We start from the raw sequence: 18,522 nt of genomic DNA on the forward strand, positions 1-18,522 counted from the left end.
CTGTTTGGGATTAGGCTCGCGGAACACCAAGCGGAAGTCAAGAAAGCCAACGAGAAAAAGTTCACACGGTCAGAACGTAGGGCATCCGAGCAAGAGCAAACAAAGTCGGCCATATCCGACCATGTCGCAAGGGCAAATCATGTCGTCAATTGGGAGGATTCCAAGATACTTGGCAAGGAACATGTCAGAAAGTCTAGAGAAGTACGAGAAGCGATGGAGATCAGAAAGAGGGGGACAAAGACCATGAACAGAGAGGAGGGCACTTATTTCCTAAGTCACGTATTTGACCCACTTTTGAAGACTGGAAGTAAGACTACTCAAAACCGGAAGCCAGTTTCCCGGGAAAGTGGATCAGATGCTCACATCTGATGAAGTCCTCCGACGAGATGGACGAAATATTAGTAAGTAAAAACTTACTGGTTTTGACAAGCAAAATTACTAATTTGATTTGAAGTACAAACCTGATGAATCTATTCACTGAAGTTTATATTTGATTTGCAGCCCTAGGAAAAACAATGTGAAAATAAAAATTAATTAATAAAAAAAGAGGTAGAGAAGACACGCAAGTAAATGAACAAAATTGTTCCAGGGTTCAACAATAATTGTGCAATACCCTCGATACCCGGATCGACAGTCCTTTGCTACCCAGCAAACACAAAAACGTTTTAAAAACATTTTAAATAAGTTATATTTTGGCTTTTGGTTTAGGTAAAAACGTTTTAATAACATTAAAATGTCGGGTTATATTAAGGTCATGATAACGTTTTAAAACGTTTTGTATGAAAACACACTACAACAATTTTTTTTAATGTTTTCATAAAATGTTATTGTAAACTATTTTTGCAAACATTTTTGCCAAATATTGTGTTAATACTTAAATAACATTATGTTAAAATATTTGAATCCAGCAAACACAGAAATGTTCTTAAAATGTTTTTTCAGGTCGGGTTATATAAAGGTCATGAAAACGTTTTTAAAACGTTATTGAAAATATTTTGGGCAAACATTTTTCGCAAAATATGTTTTCAACCCCAGCATAACATTCTGTTTAGAATGTTATGAATCAAGATTTTCAAGAATGTTTTTGGAATGTTATTAAAACGTTTTTATACCCTTTATATAACCCGACATTTAAACGTTTTCTGTAAAACATTTTTGTTTGCTGAGCAGTAGATTATCAAAAAATGTTTTTTAAGGTTATGAAAATGTTTTATACTCTTAATATACCCTTTATATAACCCGACATTTAAACGTTTTCTGACAACCTTTTATAACCTTTTGCGAATGATGTCGAAAACGTTTTGTGTTTGCTGGGTATCTACCGTAGATAGCATGAGTCATCTATTTATAGACCTTCCTTCAGATATTACTTTTATATGAAAATAAACATTTTCATAAAGGAATTTACGCAAGAAATCCAACTGGCATAATAGATTCCTGCAAGATGAGCAGTTTTTGAGAAATTCATAAAATTTGATTTTACTTCCTGGAAGGCACACGCAGTGGACTAGACAGGGTGCGGTGCAGGGGGGGGTGAGGCTGCAAATTGCCAAAGGCCAAAAAAGGTCCTCTTTGCGAGTGTGGGTGAAAATAAACTAAGTTTTTTATGCTTTTTCGGTCCAGAAAGCTCCACATTTGGCCATTTGCGAACGTAGACAGACACCCCTATATACCACCCCACACACCCCCACCCCTATCACATACATACACACATACATACATAATTTCTTGAATGAATGAATGAATGCATGAATTATAGAATTAACTGATTCATTCAATCATTATAGTTGATTAATCTGCATTTTATTTATTCATTTTTCTATTTATTGATTAATTAATTAATTTACTAATTTATTTAAATTACAAAAAAATGCAATTTAAAACAATATAGGACAACAAACTAATAATGTATCGATCGATGTTGTTCCTTTTCCATTTTATTAATCAAGAAATGAAATAAAAACCGTTTCGTTACTTACGCCCTGGCTTCATGTGGAATATCATTTACCAACTAAAATCTGATTCCGTCCGCAATTTGTGGTCCAGGCTCACAATTTAGTTGCACTTCTTTACTATGGAAGTCAGTGGCCTCAGCCTTGCGGCCTTATGTTTAGGATGTGTCTTGAGGGCTCTTATGTAATTGGAACACCATTTAGTTGCAAGTCTTCATTATGGAAGTTAACGGCCTCAGCCCTACCGGGCTTGCGGCCTTTATGTTTTAGAATGATGGTCCTGGACCACAACTTGCGGACGAAATTAGATATCTACCGCTTATACCAATACCAAGTGACAGATGGAAAAGCGGTTTGATGTGATTCACAATTATGGCAATTGACATTCAAAGTCATAGTGTACGCCACACAGTGTCATCCCCCTTTAATATGAGACGCAGTAGCCAAGTGACCTGACTAAGGCTACTGACAATAGCGGGGTAATTGATTTCTCGCTGTGTGAGTAAGCTTGTTTACGACATTGCGGTCAAAAGGTCATACTGCCTCCACTGTAGTGAGTGCAGCTATATACAGGACCAACGCAATATAAAATTAGAATTTTGGTCAGATTTTGAGTTCAAGACGCATGGCCTTTCTTCAAAGCGCAAACTAACGACTATCATATCTGTTCAAAACGTATTTTCAAGTGTATGAGACCACACATTTTCGTCTGATATCAAAATCGTGCATAGCAATTCACGTGTATCGATCCCGTGTATTTATTTTAATATCTCTGCTGCATCAAATAATTATTAGCCAGGCGATGTCGGTGTGCGCCATCGTGTTGTGCCTTTGGGTAAGGCACTTTATCTCCACTACTCCTCTCCACCTAGGTGTATAAATGGGTACCGGCATTCTTAAATGCTGGGAAAGTACTGCAGACTCGCTGTAGCGGAGGTGTAACGATCCCCCAATAGCAACATTACATGGAGGAGTCTGGCTCAATCGCCAATGAAAGAGAGATGGGCACTCCTAATCACTGTTTATACAGGATCGTCTCCTTTACCTTTACCTTATTTGCAAAACTGACAAACAATCGATGAAGATTCATGATTAAATGCAATTGTTCGAATTCTTCGAAAATGTCTTTATAGTATCTTAAATTTTCGGTGAGAATTATTCATATAGGCCTAAATGTACTCATATTTATTACAATATTTACAATAAACATTAAAACAAAGAAACAACATTCATAAAGGTATAAATTGTGGTGTGTGAGAAAAACAATGGGCTATTCCAGTTGTTATCCTTACTACCTCTGTCGAAGATTTTGGAAATAATGTTGCACAGGGGAGTAAGTTTTTCAAATGTAATTGGTCAATGTTAATCATTTTGAAATCCATACTCCTCCTATATATTATGACTTTACCGATATCTTCTACAACAGGAGTGAGTATTTCATATGAAAGTTACGGTCTCTATTCGAAACTATTATTCCCACTGTGGAAGATTTTAGCTAAATATTCCTGAGGGTTAGTGTGGACTTTAAATGCAATATATTAGTTGGTGTTTACAGTGTTAATAGACTAGTTTTAAAGACCAAAAAGTCCATTTTAGTCCAAAATGTGGAAAATTGAGTCTAGTTAATTAAGATTTCGCTTGGGAACTTTATAGACGAGTCCAGGTTTAGCTATATATAACTGATGAAAAACTGCAATGTACGTATGTCCACTTATACATCCATGTTATAGGGGGTACTGTGGACCAAAAGGTTGTGGGTTCGAATCCCGGCGGTGGTGCTAACGTGTTATGGCCCAAGGCTTTCAACCTCTATTGTGTCTCCACCAAGGTGTATGGGCACCAGCGTATTTAGTTGTGCGGGATCGTGAGGGAGTGAATTCAGGGGAGTCTGGTCCAAAAGAGATGGGCACTTGGGCACGTAAGCATTACTCCGGCGTGACTTCGTACCTTACCTTATAGGAAATGAGTCAAAGAAGCTAATAATCGCATGTATATTTCCATAGGTCTTGCGGTTCTTGAGATAAGGCCAACAATATATCAAACGAAAGTTGTGGGCGTTTCCCCCTCACGAGATAAATCATGCACATGGGGCGAAAAGGACACGCCTTATATCAAGCCTTGGGATCTACTTTATATAAAGCTGACATAAGAAAAGGGTGTGGTTTCTATGTAGAACCCATACCATTCTTCTTGTGTGTCAGCTTTATTTGTCTCAATATTTGAGTGCAAACACATAGGCCATGTTCACCTTCGGCAAGTCTTAACTTTTAAGGGGATGTTCAAGTTGCAACTATTAAAGCCTTATAAATACGACCACTATGGCCTCAGCACTGCTAAAATTCACAAGTTTGAGCGAGAAAAGAATAAGAAACTCTACCATGGAATATGACTTTAAGCTCTTGCAAAATGTAAAGGTGCCTAACTCATTTCACTTTCAGCGACATTTCTTTAACACATCGTCTCTATTACTGCATATTGCCGAATAACATCCAATCGTCCACGTCCGCCCCCTTTGTATTCTCTGTCTACAGAGGGCGTCGTTGATTTTCTTTTACAGTCAGTGGCTGTGTTTACTTGGTCGCAACATGATGATGTGCTAATCCAATGTCGACGTCAAAAATGGCGATATCGCATCCGACCTCCTGGTCCTGTCTTTTACAGTCAGTGGAAAACTGTGTTTATCTAATCGGTCGCTACTCGCGCTCGGCGAGTCGCATTTTAAAGCACTTCACACGTTAGATATAGCGACGGTTTATAGTAATTTAATTTGTTATTAGGTAATATGCCAAAGTCATGACGATATCATGATTATATTCCAGCTACTTTCAAGAGGTTTGTCGTTTTTGAGGATCTATAAGTTTCATCTGATCACCAGTATCACCTGCAAGTGGTCAAAACAAAGAAAACATCATAACATGCATCATAGTGACACGCCATTAAAAACAGAACTGATGTAAGTTTAAAATAAAATATGGTGAATCTTTTACCTTGATCCTTGTTCATTTAATATTGTGGAGAATTTAGTCACCAGTGTGAAAATCTTAGTTCAAATGGGAGGAGTTAATCGGTGCCAAACACCGATTCTGATTTAAACGGCTTTTCATGGGTCTTTTTCAAAGTCTCTTACCTTGGCGACCGCACAATATCTAATAATGATAGATCGTCTGATTTCCGAATTTTCCCGCCAAAAAGAAAATCCAATGATCTTCTGCCTCGTCTTCGATCAGTTTTGCTGGTTCCCCTCCTCCGCGTAGGATTGCAGTCGGGATTCGTTCGACTACCATGTTTGCCTTTTTTGCTAGCCTCGGTTTCAGAACACGGTGTTACGGTCTTCGGTGGGGCTTGGGTGGTCACGACATGCGGCTTGATTTCTTTTCTATATAGGGTATTACCCACTTGATATATGATTTCTTTTGGCCTTTGGGAAGAAACAGAAATAATTATTACAAACAAACAAAAGTAGGTAATGATGAATCCAACGGAAGAGGGCACAAAAAACATCAAGGATCTTTAAATGATATAAGTGGGTACCTAACATATATGTGAACAACTGTAAAGAGAGCAAGGTACACCAACTTGATGTGGAGAAAAAAATAAAACATAACGGTATGCAATGGAGCCACCTTTTCAGGATATACTGGTTTTGGTAAAATATGACAAATTGTTTAAGGGTATATGTACGTCACATATACAACATAATGCATATACTGTTCAGTTCAGTTTTATTTCGCTATAGCAAGATGAATAATCCCGTGAATAATACAGCACATCAGTATATCTTTATGTATTACATAGCCTACAAAGTTATGCTACAAAAGTAGGACTAATTATAGGCCCCCTAATGACACAAAATTTTTGTAAATAATTTAGAAACTTTTTGAAATTCATTCCGCTTAAGGTGGCCGAATCAAAAGCTATCAAACGAATCTCCACTGAAGACAATGAATGCACACGGTGATCATAATGATTTTTGTTTGAAAATGTAGGCTAAAGGGACGTAGGCTATAGCCAAAGGGACTTTTTTGGTGGGCATATATGACATGCGATACTGGCCACAATCACAGTCATTTCAAGAAAAACACTGTATTATACTTACGGGCGTGGACATAATATATGACATGCGATACTGGCCACTATCACAGCCACTCCAAGCAAACATACTACAAGAAGCAGACATAATCGCCATCGTAAGCCAATGTGTGACTGCAGTAAAAAGCATAATATGCATGTGCGTATATTAATGGGCTTACATGATATAGAACAAAACATAAACAAACACGTACAACATATTAACGCAACGTAATGTGACGTAATAGAGCATAACATGATAGAATATTGTATAATATTATACGTAACGTATAGCGTAACGTAACGTATAATATAACGCAGAATAGAGAGATTGCGATTTCCAAACGTATCGAAATTACGTGGTTTTGAATAGATTCCACGTACGTTCGATTATACGTACGTTTTGAAATCGCAATCTCTCTAATATATCGTAACGTATACCGCAACTGTTACGCAACTTAACGTAACAATACATAACCATTAAAGCTAATGTAATCTTACACTAACACAATATAATCACAACATAATACTTAATAAGCGTAAGGTAGACCAAAGACACCAGTAAGTCCCAAATGCGTTAACTTTTTCTTTGGTATAAAACCAGGTTTTTTAGGCGCGTAATTGATTAAATTCTAAGTGCGGGTAAGTATCAACACATTTTTAAAAGCTTTTTTTTATACCGTTACTCGTTATTTTCATGATTGATTAATACGGCAGAAACGCGTAAGCAGAAATAACGAGGTATAAACGTGAAAGAAACTCACTGACTGACTCACTGTTCACTGACTTTAGCGTAATAGTCTGAAGTTCAGTTGTCCCAATATAACCGGAACATAATATACTCGTCCCGCTAAAATTTAACACTGGTGACAACCTTGTCAGAAAGTGATTATTTTGATAGAATATATTTAAAATTAAAAAAAAAGATAAATTAAATTTTGGATTAATACGCAAGCCCAGTCATTATCTCACCACATGTAAAACGCCCTTTCAGAGGGCCTTTCACTCAGTCGCATTCGTTAACCACTTGCCAAAAATATGTTACGTGTTGCATTTATCAACATTCTTCCGATTTGCAACTAACAAGAACTCTATTGTAATATTAATATTATTATAGTAGGTTACGTACCTCCTTTTCGTTTTTATCCTTGGCCATGATGTTATACGTGAATCCTAAACACCCGCCTAAACACCTCCATACAGAACTCCATAAAGGCAATTCACCAAGTAGTCATGGACACAAATGCGGCTAAATAATAAGGTATAAACCGCGGGCATAAACGAACCAATGTCGAGTTCAATCTAATAAGACTGGACGAGCAAGCTTTACATCACATCTATGATATTGGCAATTTAATATCATGGTTCCAGATCCAGGCTTATAACTCTATATACGCGGGCGTTTTTTGTTACAAATTCAAAAATTGCATAATTGTACATTTACGTGGCCATATTTGGAATCGGCATGAAAAATGCATCAAAATGAGTACAAACAAGCCTAGTATTGGTTCAGTGGTTCTTAAGGTAGCTCTTGATATTTTGAGAAAATATCTCAAAACTTGGGACTTTTTATGTTGAAGCCTATATACTCGCATGCAGAGCATTAATACCATGGTTCCAGATCCAGGCTTAATTGAGCAGACATGCAACCCATGCATTGGAATGATTTGCTTTCATAATTTACTAAAGAAGTATACTCATTTAACAGTACGCAGTTCATTAACCCCAATATGTTGTTACGCTCATAAATTGACCTCTGGTTACATTGGGTACAAAAACTCATTCTCCAGAACTTGATGTCAAATTTGGTTCTGATGGTTTAAATGGTAGGCCAACGAATTGTGTAATTAATATGAGATTATTTCACTCATAGTGATTTTATAATGTCACTTTTGACTCATCATGTGAAAGTAATTGCTTTATATTTCTATTATTCATCATTGCCTCTACCACTACCAAGCAGTTATGTTTCAATGAACCGGACACGATAATTAAATTAGTATTCCTACCCTTGAACAATCAATCCATACGTGTTTTAATATACGATAGATGGGCGGATTAGAGCGCAATGTGGGCTTAATGCTCTGCCTGCTTACCATATATACTCATAGGTTTCAACTCAACATAAAAAGTCCCAAGTTTTCTCAAAATATCACGAGCTATCTCAAGAACTACTGACCCAATACTAGGCTTGTTTGTACTCATTTTAATGCATTTTTCATGCTGATTCCAAATATGTTCATAAAAATATACAATTCTGATTTTTTTAAAAATTTTTAAGGAAAATTGGAAACTTGTCTTCCGCTTTTAACCACGGTTTAAATGAGGTACCCGCGTGATCATGGTAAATAGACTAATGCATTGGATTCATTTTTGTCCAGTTTCACCCATTATTAATTTATGTTGATTTGACAAAACTGTGTGGTTTGTGAGCATATATTGGGTCAAATGTGTATAGCAAATTATTAATTTGAAATGTTGATTTGACAAAACAAAATATTATATTTTAACTGCGGTTGGTGAGCATTTTGATTATAGGGTCTTTGACGCCGGGTTAAATGTTTGTGGAGAACCTTACGTTTTGCAAACGTGTAGGCCTATAGTAAATGACAACGACTTCGCAGTCAGTCCCGACAAGGATAGTTTACTCTGTCCATCATGCAGTTATTGTTAACTTCATGTATGCACACAACACAGGGGCACTCACAATAGGCAATTGACCCGTACTGGTAGCGCTGTGTTGTAGATATAGGAGATGAACTAGTTAGCGTCATATATCAAAATGTATAAAAGCTATGATTTAGTACTTGCTTTATGTTTCAATTACTTATTCTTTTCAAAATCGGAATTTTTAACCCGGTACAAGCTTTAATAACGGGGGACCATACATTTGTATGAGAAAGGAAATTACAATCTTATCCAAACTCCCGTGTCAATCCAATGCACATTTTGCTTCAATCAAGCATGGTTTATTCTCTACATATCAATCTTTAAATTATTAGCATAGTCCTTATAATAACGGTGGACCGCCTTGATGAGTAAATGATAGCAAACCAGTGAAAAATACCCCAAAACTCAGTCAGTGGAGCTCCGCCCGTACATGTCAATAGCGTCATTATCGATTGGATTAGTTGACCGTAGCGGACAATTCGATAGCTCATTGGATTAATATTATCACGTGGTAAGAAATTTGCATTGGACAATCGATTACTATAATGGATTAGTACTGCCAGAGAAGCTGGTACTGCATATCTCGGTTTAATCTTCACTAAGCGGGTTTATCATCGGCTGAAAAGGTCACGGTGAATTTGCCGTGGACAAAACTGCACTATGCATGTACATCAATGTTCTGAGAACAATGCCTGAACGTAACACCGCCTACCTTAGATGTCATCTACATAATGTGATTTTGCTCGAGCACAGTTACAGATCCTGGTGCAGGTGCCTCTCCAGGATCATGTGACTCGACGAACATTAATATTGTCCCCGAAATGAACAAACATTATTGTTCGGTATGGTATTCATCGGATATCACATACCGTTAAGTCATACGAGCGACTAGCGACTGATTATTGACAAATAAACTGATTCGTTAGTTTTAAAAAGGAAAAACAAACGAGCCGTCTCATTTGGTCAGATCACAATCGCTAGTTATTTCAGCTTATCTAAGTCTGCACAAAAAGAAACTCAGCTGTTATAAACACGACTACAGTTTCAGAACTAATAATTATTTTCACAATATTTCAACATAGAGAGAAGAATGAATTATTTACACGCATTTTGATACCACATTTGTCAAATGTTGTTCAATATTAACAACACAGTAGTGTTTTTAAAGAAAAATACCAGAATTTAAAAGTAGCAGTTCACAGCGATCAATGGTTATTATGCCAGCACGGTTGCACGTAAAGCCCGCCATTATCTTCACGCTTACTTCAAATCAATACAAATAGCTGCAACTTTTAAATTCGGCTATTTTTCTTCCAAAACACTGCTGTATTGTTAATATTGAACAAAATTGGACAAATTGGGTATCAAAATGCGCGTAAATAAACCATCCTTCTTTTTATGTTGAAATAATGTGAAAACAATTATTAGTTCTGAAGCTATAGGCCTAGGCGTGTTTATAACAGCTGAGTTTCTTTTTGTGCAGACTTTATATGTGATCACATATACCACTATGCAGTCTTTCCTGCATGTAGGCTTTCCTTACGCCGGACTTTCTACCAAAATCATTGATGTGAATCTGAAGTTACACATTAGGCCCTATTCCAAGATTTTAACTCGGGATCGGGATTTGTAACGAGCAACACCACCCCCTCGCACATGCCACACACGCCCATACAAACGCGCACACGAATGACGCATACAATATGAGCAACCACACGCAACCACACGCCCGGCCCCGCCCCGCGACAAAAATATGTGTTTTTAGTGATTTTCCCCAAAATGTGTGTTTTTACTTGACTAATTTCCATTCCAAAAAACTTATACGTATCTTGCATGAATAATCAAGAAGTTAGAGCACTTTTGATGAATGCATTTCTGAAGCTCCTGAATAATGACTGAACTTATGTTGTACTAATAAATTCATTGTTGTGTTATGTGAATGCTAACATAACACGATAATGAATTTATTGGAAATATTATTGTGTAATATGCGGCTCATCATGTGTAGTCTGGAACATATCATGATTTCATTTTCAATAAATAATAAACAATGCAAACACGTATGGTATTATCAATTTAAAGTATATACTATAGACAAATGTAGACAAATACGCGGTGCCAAATATTCAGCAGAGTATCATAGGCCGCCCTACTCGTATTATTGAACGCGAAAATCAAAATCAAGTAACCGTAGGGACGTAGCAAGAGCCTTGGGGCCCATGGACAAGAAGCAGTAGGGCTACTGGGCCCCTTTTAACATGTCCTTCAGCCCTGTCCCTAAACCACATATATGTGTTCCAATATCTGTGCTATAACCCATACTTTTGCTCGGGCCAGGTTTCGGAAGTTGTGAATTGTTGACCCATTTATTTTTTTACTTTTTATTTTCTAAAAAGCAAAACATTTTCAACGCGTGTTTATATAATTAAAGTACGTGTATTGCAGCGTAAACAGACAGATTGGGACAACATGTACTATTGTGCACCATCTACAAGCAATGCACACAAATTATAATCATGATAATTGAATATATGAATACAAAACCCACCCAAGTCCATACTTTGGCCAAATTGAGTTAAGCATGGGAAATTGTTGCTATACATAGGCCTGTCATGAAAGAACAACTCAAATTGTCTATTGAGCATGTGAAAAATAGCATGCATGAAAGAACCACCAAAGTCCATGATTTGAGTCTTGTAACACATTGATTGAAATCCAGTATGTATAAAAGTCCACTTGTAACACATTCATTACTGGAGAGTGACTTGGTTTAATCAAGGAAAGTGTGTGGTTTACCGTATATTACATGGCAGAATGCTTATCAACATTATACATACCTGTGTGCTTTATTGTGTATTATCTTACTAGTGGTAATCTCATTCCAACATTATTGTCTTTGTATATGATTCAAAAAACCACCCAAGTCCAGCATTTAAAATGAACCCCACGAAGTCCCTGAAATGCTAATCGTCATACCTAATACAGTTTAACCTACTCTTTTGCATGTAAAACTTACCATATTGACCAGGTAAATCTAACTGAAGGAATTAAAATGATACACAAGTTTTTTCTCAAAATCACTTCCCATGGACTTGGGTGGGTTTTGAATTCATGTATTCAATTGTCTAATGTTGACCCATTTTTTTGTGGCTGCGCTGCTCGGGGCCCCTGTCCACACGCTTGCTACGCCCTTGTTCAAATACATTTTACATAAAGCGCAGGACAAATTGCTTGATAACGATTTTATGCGGCATATAATTATTTTGAAACATACTGTAAACGGACGATTTCATCATCGTACTTTTTACCATGATTATGTTGATTTTGTCAGCCACCTGCATACAAAACGATTTTAATCATCGAACTTTGAAAGTACAATGGGACTCTCAAATCTATTACACATTATAGACGTGCTTTATTCGTATACATCGCGCGTCGCGTGTGTTTTTCATATACCAATGTTTCTACGAAGCACAAAATTATACTGATTTAATAAAAAATAGCATATTTTTTCGGGTATAAAGTGCACTAACTTTACCCTGCACATATTGCGTATTAACGCTCCACGCGGGTGTAGGCTGCAGACGACAATTTTCATTTTTTTTAAGTCGAAAAATTTCAGTGTTGTAAATCTTCATGAACAAATTTGGAATCAGCATGAAAAATGCATTAAAATGAGTACAAACAAGCCTAGTATTGGTTCAGTGGTTCTTAATATAGCTCTCGTGACTTTTTATGCTATTGCTAAGCCTAGCAGGCAAAGAATTAATGATGCACACACAGAGCTAAAGTGCATGTAACGCATTAGGCATACACCAAAATCTATTATCAGGTCCGCAATACATGTATAAATATAAAGATATTTTGGTGGATTAAGAATGATTCGTTACAGAAACTCGTAGCCATCCAGCGTCTTCGTATAATACATATCGTTGCTGAAGTTTATTCTTCTATACAACCACGGTAGGTCTCTTTTAATTAATTGAATAATTTTGAGTATGAACTTGTAAAACTTGTTGAATTCTAACACTTAATTCTTAAGGGTCAATTATAGACGGTTTGCACGTGTACGTGTGAAGTCATATTATTCGATTCTTCTGCATGTGTGCGTGATTGGTTTCTTAATTCTTATTGCACTTAGCTTTATTAATAAGCCTATAATGAATTAATTATAGGCCTATACTTTGATCAGCTCGTAATCGGCGGGCCTTATAACATCGTGGATTATCAAAATATGTTATTTCTAGTGACCTCTTGCCAGAAGCATCACAAATGAAATTATTAATTCAAGTCAAGTCATATACTTTGTCTACACCCGTGTCTACACACAAACTAGGCCAGACAGGTCAAATGACAGCATCTTACAGTTTGATCAGCTCGTAATCGGTGGGTCTTATAACACCGCGGATTGATATACTTTATTTTGAAAATTATCGGGCCTTGCACACCGACATCGCCTGGCTAATAATTATTTGGTGCAGCAGTGACATTAAAATGAATACACGGGATCGATACACGTGAATTGCTATGCACGATTTTGATATCAGACGAAAATCTTCGGATACTGGGTTATAAAATGATGAATATCTCCCGTAAATGAATTTTTCTCAAGAAACCAGATGTGGTCTCATACACTTGAAAATACGTGTTGAACAGATATGATAGTCGTTAGCGTGGACGTGCGCTTTGAAAATTGGCCGTGCGCTTTGAACTCAAAATTTGACCAAAACTCTAATTTTATATTGCGTTGGTCCTGTATCATGCATATGGACTACAGCGCGCAGCAGGCTATAGCGGCACTCACTCAAGTGGAGAGTAGTAACCATTGACCGCAATGATGTCGTATACAAGCTTACTCACACAGCGAGAAATCAATTACACCGTCTATATCAGTAGCCTTAGTCAGGTCACTTCGCTAATTATACATCTCATAAGGTCCGAATAAAATGGCCATGGTTGGCTGTGGATTCAACCTACCATGGCGATTTATACCATGAAGATATCGGGGCGATGTCACTGTGCCTTGTGAGATCTCGTCAGAAGCATCACAAATTATTACTTGAAGACCTATACTTTGTCTACTTTATTAACACGCACCATACAGATCAGACATGCAACTATATCACTACACTCTTAACGTGGGTCTAATTGTCGGCACAATGGTAAACAATTCCCGCCGATTACGTGCTCATCAAAGTATAACGTGGATCTACTTTTCGGCGTAGTGGTAAAAGCCTAACTTTCCCGCCTATTTCGAGCTGATATTGGGCTCTTTATTCTAATATGGCTTTAAAACAGCGTGAGCGTAAATGACTATGAATTTGGGACACCGAAACAAATGTTTACATTGATACCAGACCTATTATAATAGTACAATAATTAGCCCCTCTCCCCTCCAATAATGGCTTTAATTATAAACGTTTTTTGTTAAACTGAGACTTTTACTTTTTCAGAAATTAATGAATTAATCGAAAAACTTTTCAAAGAACGCTCCCTTATTGGTCCGACCCTTAAGCTCTACGCATCATCACATTATAAACTTTAATATTGTCTTTGCATGCAGTATTTAGCCCTTTCACGGCTAGCAACATTTTTGATTTAAATTTAACATTGATTTCAACGTACAGCCCAGTTGCTGCAAGCAAGTTCAACCAAGTTAGCAGATGAACGAGGCTTTGAACGAGGCGAGCAAAAATAAAATAAATGTGTATGGTATTTGTTTAATATTTGATTGCCTAACTGGATTCGCTGCGAATATCTAACAAAACTTTAAAAATAAGTCGGGGTCCGGTATGAAAAGTTAGGTATGAGAAGAAGGCCCGGCTCGGGGGAGTATTGTACCAATCCCGATTTTTTGGCATATGCTGCGATTTTTGACTCTACGCTGTGATTTTACCCTAAAATGCTTAGCTTTGAATTGTTATGACAAACTTGTCACTTTTATGTCGCATGTAAAACGCCCCCAAATCTAGAAATTAGATATTGACTCTTGGTAATTTTTTCGATCATATTTTTTTTCTTCAGATCTAACACTTGAAATATAATATAATATTTTATTTGTGTGTTAAAAGCCGTCAAAACCGTAGTAATGGCTCGCATTGTGAATGTACTCCTGGTGTGTAGCTTGCTGTTCTTCTTTGTTTACAACGCCGAGTCTATAACAGGTAAGGGGCTGTCACTTTCCTCAAAAAGAAAAACGGATTTTTCGAAAGAAGAAAGTCTTAAACTCGCTCTTATATAGGCCCCTACTGAAATTAAATTGTAACACATCTAACTAGGGCGAAGTTTTATTCCCCTTCTGGATTTCCGCTATAAAACTTCCGATATCTGTAATGTATAATATAATGGTTCTTTCTAGCTCTGTTTCTTCCCATTGATACTATACTAAAAATACAAATTCCTTTAAAAAAGGAAATGGGTGTACAAAGAAAAGTACTCATGACGTAGGGTATTGTAAATTTTTGACATCCGTAGTGGCAATATATATAGTATAGGAATGAGTGTGCTGTGAAACAAGTAAATAAGGAAGCACTTTAGTATATTACGATTTAAAAAGGTTAACAGCGTGAGTAAAAACGCATTTTTTGTATATACTGCAAACACACCCATGTTTGTAAATATCTCCAAACGAGGATCCCATTTTGCATGATTTAATTCTATCTAACCGAGGACACAGGTTCACGATCAATATAATTCTATCAATATACACTTAATCGGAATCGTAATGCATGATAAGCTCGCGCCTTCTGTTTTGGACCCATGGCTTTTCACGTCTCTGTCACGGTAATCAAAATCTCAATCAACAGTGATTTATAGTAAAAAAAACCTGCATCGTAACCATGGTAACTGCATCGTATAATATGACAAAAACGTCATGAAAATTTCATCTAATACTATAGGTCATGACGTATCAAAAGTGAAACTAAAACAGAGCGTATCCACTGGAGTGGATACGCCCAAAACGTACAAATATCTGATTGATGCCAAAATAATGCCATAATTGCCCCCCAAACCTCGGAGTCCCACCATCTGGGGGTGCGGGATGAAGGTGGCCAAACACCATGCCCCAAAGCCCTCTAGCAACGGCCCGACGTGAATGGGGAATCAGTGTAATAAATATATAGTTCGTATTTAGGTAATTGTACGTCATTGATTTGTTTTCATTGTTGTATTTTCCTTTTTCATTTCTTTCTTTCTTTCTTTCCTTCTCTCTCTCTCTCTCTCTCTCTCTCTCTCTCTCTCTCTCTTCTCTCTTTCTTTCTTTCTTTCTTTCTTTCTTTCTTTCTTTTTTCTTTCTTTCTTTCTTTCTTTCTTTCTTTCTTTCTTTCTTTCTTTCTTTCTTTCTTTCTTTCTTTCTTTCTTTCTTTCTTTCTTTCTTTCTTTCTTTCTTTCTTTCTTTCTTTCTTTCTTTTTTCTTTCTTTTTTTCTTTCTTTCCTTCTCAGATGATGCCGGACAGGTTGCACAGCAAGAGGAACGCAACTTTCGCAGCAATGCCAGAGAGCAAAATGCGCAAGAACTTCCACAGCAAGAGGAACGCGGTAATAGGATTCAAACCCTCGGGGGCGGTCGGTCAAGGAGGCCAAATCGGGGGCCCAAAAGCGGATAAAGACGACGACCACACTCCAAGAAGATAGTACCTTGAGCGGAATAATTAATTTTATCAATACATAACATTGGTGATGGTTTTTGCGATTATATTCATATGGTGGTTTATCATAATGACTTTGTCACAAAAAAATTGTTTTGATTTGGACATGATGCAGAAGCAAATCACTGTGAAAAGAAGCGGTTCTCATTTGCTAGCCATAGGCTTCAACATAATTGTAAAGTTTTGAGAAAAATATCAACAGCTATAATATCTTAAGAACCACTGAATCAATATTAGGCTTATTTGCACTCATTTCAATGCATTTTTCATGCTGATTCCAAATATGGTCATGAAAATTTACATTTCTGAAATTTATAAATTGTCATATATAGTCGTCACCCGCGCCGTGTGGAGTGTCTAAAGGTTGAGAGACAGGGCTGCATCTCAATTATGTAACTTTGTAAGGGTACTACATGTTAAAACATGTCTAACGAACTGTGCCATCGGAATCGAGACAGAAAGCTGACTTTTTATCCCATCGGTGAGTGACGAGCGATTGATTTTTAGCCAATGAGCAATGAGGTAGAGCGCTTCTGAGTAGTATACGGGGCTTTAGGGACATCTCGAACCGGAAACTACCTTTAACCTCGGTTGACCTTTGACCCGAACCGGAAACGACCTTTGACCTCGGTTGACCTTTGACCTCATGAATATTACTGAGATGTCCCTAAAGCCCCGTATACTACTCTTCTGGTTAATTGCGTTGGGAAAAGCCAGGGCCGGATTTACCATAGGGCCAGATGGGCCCGGGCCCAGGGCCCCCAAATTTTTGGGGCCCCCAAAATTGCCATGTGCAGTGTACATCTTCCATTTAGCCGAAAAACACTGTTTTGGGCCAAAATAGTCTACAAAAGTTGCAAAATTTTGCGCGCTTCGCGCGCTCTGGCCTGCTATACAGCAAAATTAGCTTCAATTCGGGCTAAAATAGTATAAAATTTAAAAAAAATGCGCGCAAATGTCCTAGTAAAATCTAAAATCTTGGCAACATGAGTGCACATGCCTTCCTCACGGTGCGTTTGGGGCCTCCAAAGTTTGGCCTGGCCCAGGGCCCCCAAAAAGACAAATCCGGGCCTGGGAAAAGCGCGCTACGTCATTAGTCAATTACCAATCGCTCGTCGCTCAGCGAATGAGTATAAATTCAGCTCTAGGGGACGAAAAAATCCCGTTCAGAAAGGACCTTTCAAGTATATAAATAGGGTCGGTCGGTCGGGATGGATCTGTTTTCTGGAAAAGGCAAAATGACCCTTAAAATATCACAGAAAGGTTGAAAATCCGAACAAAATCTGAGATATTTGTGCAAACATATTTTGAAATTGTTTTCAATCCACTTCAACCAAGATTTTAATTTCATTCAGGTAAAACAACAACAGTCTTCAAAACGTAAAATCTGGGTTGGTCGGGCCCCTGGTCGGGCCCGTGGAACAGGTTTGTTTTTTCGTCGCTGTTAATCTTTTTAAAACAACAATGAAAATATGTTACGTCGATGTCTTGGGAACACTTAAATACAAAAACTTCATTTTGTTTGCTGTTTTGAAATAAACCACATTAAAACGATTCAGTAAGAAATATGCTTACAGTTTGTGTCTGTCTGTTTATTGATTTTTTAAAACCGGGATTGCTCATTCATGGGTTAATTCTCTGTTCTTCTACGAGACCCAGAGAATCTAAGAATCTATAGGGAGTCCCGACCCATCACCATGTCCTCAAGTAACCTGCCCAGCCTTCCAGTCAGCCCAGCATCCAGTCACCACTTAAGGGCGCATGCCAGACCCGTACAGGGGGGGGGGGGTACGAAAAACTCAGTTTTTAAATGCTTTTTTAGTCAAATAGGTAAACATTTTGAGAAGGGCCACTTTTCACAAAATCGCCCCTTGGAAAAAAGATCTTCTTTTTCAAAATCCGCACTCCCAAAAATAAAATCAGCCCGGGCGCACCATTATCCATCTGGAGAGCATGGAGTTTGGGTTGGGCGAAAAAACTTGATTATTACAACAAAATATGTATTACCAAATACCTCTTTAATTGAGTAGAGGGAATTCAACATAACGTCTAACATTTAATGGTGCGCGGTGGAGGTTCCAGATCTCATCCCGTTGCCTGGTTACCTATTCGCCGTAGAAGTGATGTAATAAGAGGATTAACTACCATAGCAATAGATGAATACAATTTTTGAACGTATCGCT

The 18,522-nt window shown here is 37.5% G+C and overlaps 1 protein-coding gene and 1 long non-coding RNA gene across 3 annotated transcripts; one reads left to right on the top strand and one right to left on the bottom strand.

Moving 5' to 3' along the window:
• Positions 1-2,667: 2,667 nt before the first annotated feature.
• On the bottom strand, positions 2,668-7,370 carry LOC140150520 (uncharacterized). Its single transcript, XM_072172552.1, has 4 exons — positions 7,150-7,370; positions 6,049-6,155; positions 5,080-5,370; positions 2,668-4,833 (listed from the first exon to the last, which is right to left on the bottom strand). The coding sequence occupies exons 1-4, from the start codon at positions 7,174-7,176 to the stop codon at positions 4,830-4,832; spliced, it is 429 nt and encodes a 142-aa protein (XP_072028653.1). The 5' UTR covers positions 7,177-7,370; the 3' UTR covers positions 2,668-4,829.
• Positions 7,371-12,529: 5,159 nt separating this feature from the next.
• Positions 12,530-17,905, top strand: LOC140150522 (uncharacterized). 2 transcript variants are annotated; one of them, XR_011858805.1, is made up of 3 exons: positions 12,530-12,653; positions 14,762-14,854; positions 16,134-17,905. It is a non-coding gene; the product is annotated as an uncharacterized lncRNA (long non-coding RNA). The 2 variants fall into 2 exon arrangements; XR_011858804.1 differs by having other exon boundaries at positions 12,553-12,653; positions 14,715-14,854.
• The last annotated feature ends 617 nt before the right edge of the window (positions 17,906-18,522 follow it).

Source organism: Amphiura filiformis, chromosome 4 (genome assembly GCF_039555335.1).
Source record: "Amphiura filiformis chromosome 4, Afil_fr2py, whole genome shotgun sequence".
In the NCBI taxonomy this organism is placed as follows: Eukaryota; Metazoa; Echinodermata; class Ophiuroidea; order Amphilepidida; family Amphiuridae; genus Amphiura; species Amphiura filiformis.

Bases quoted from the DNA above. Each gene is read 5' to 3' on its own strand.
- LOC140150520 (XM_072172552.1), bottom strand. From the start codon at position 7,176: ATGGCCAAGGATAAAAACGAAAAGGAG. The intron at 6,156-7,149 runs GTACGTAACCTA...TTTTTACTGCAG, and splicing joins AGGATAAAAACGAAAAGGAG to TCACACATTGGCTTACGATG. The intron at 5,371-6,048 runs GTAAGTATAATA...TTCTTCCCAAAG, and splicing joins CATATATTATGTCCACGCCC to GCCAAAAGAAATCATATATC.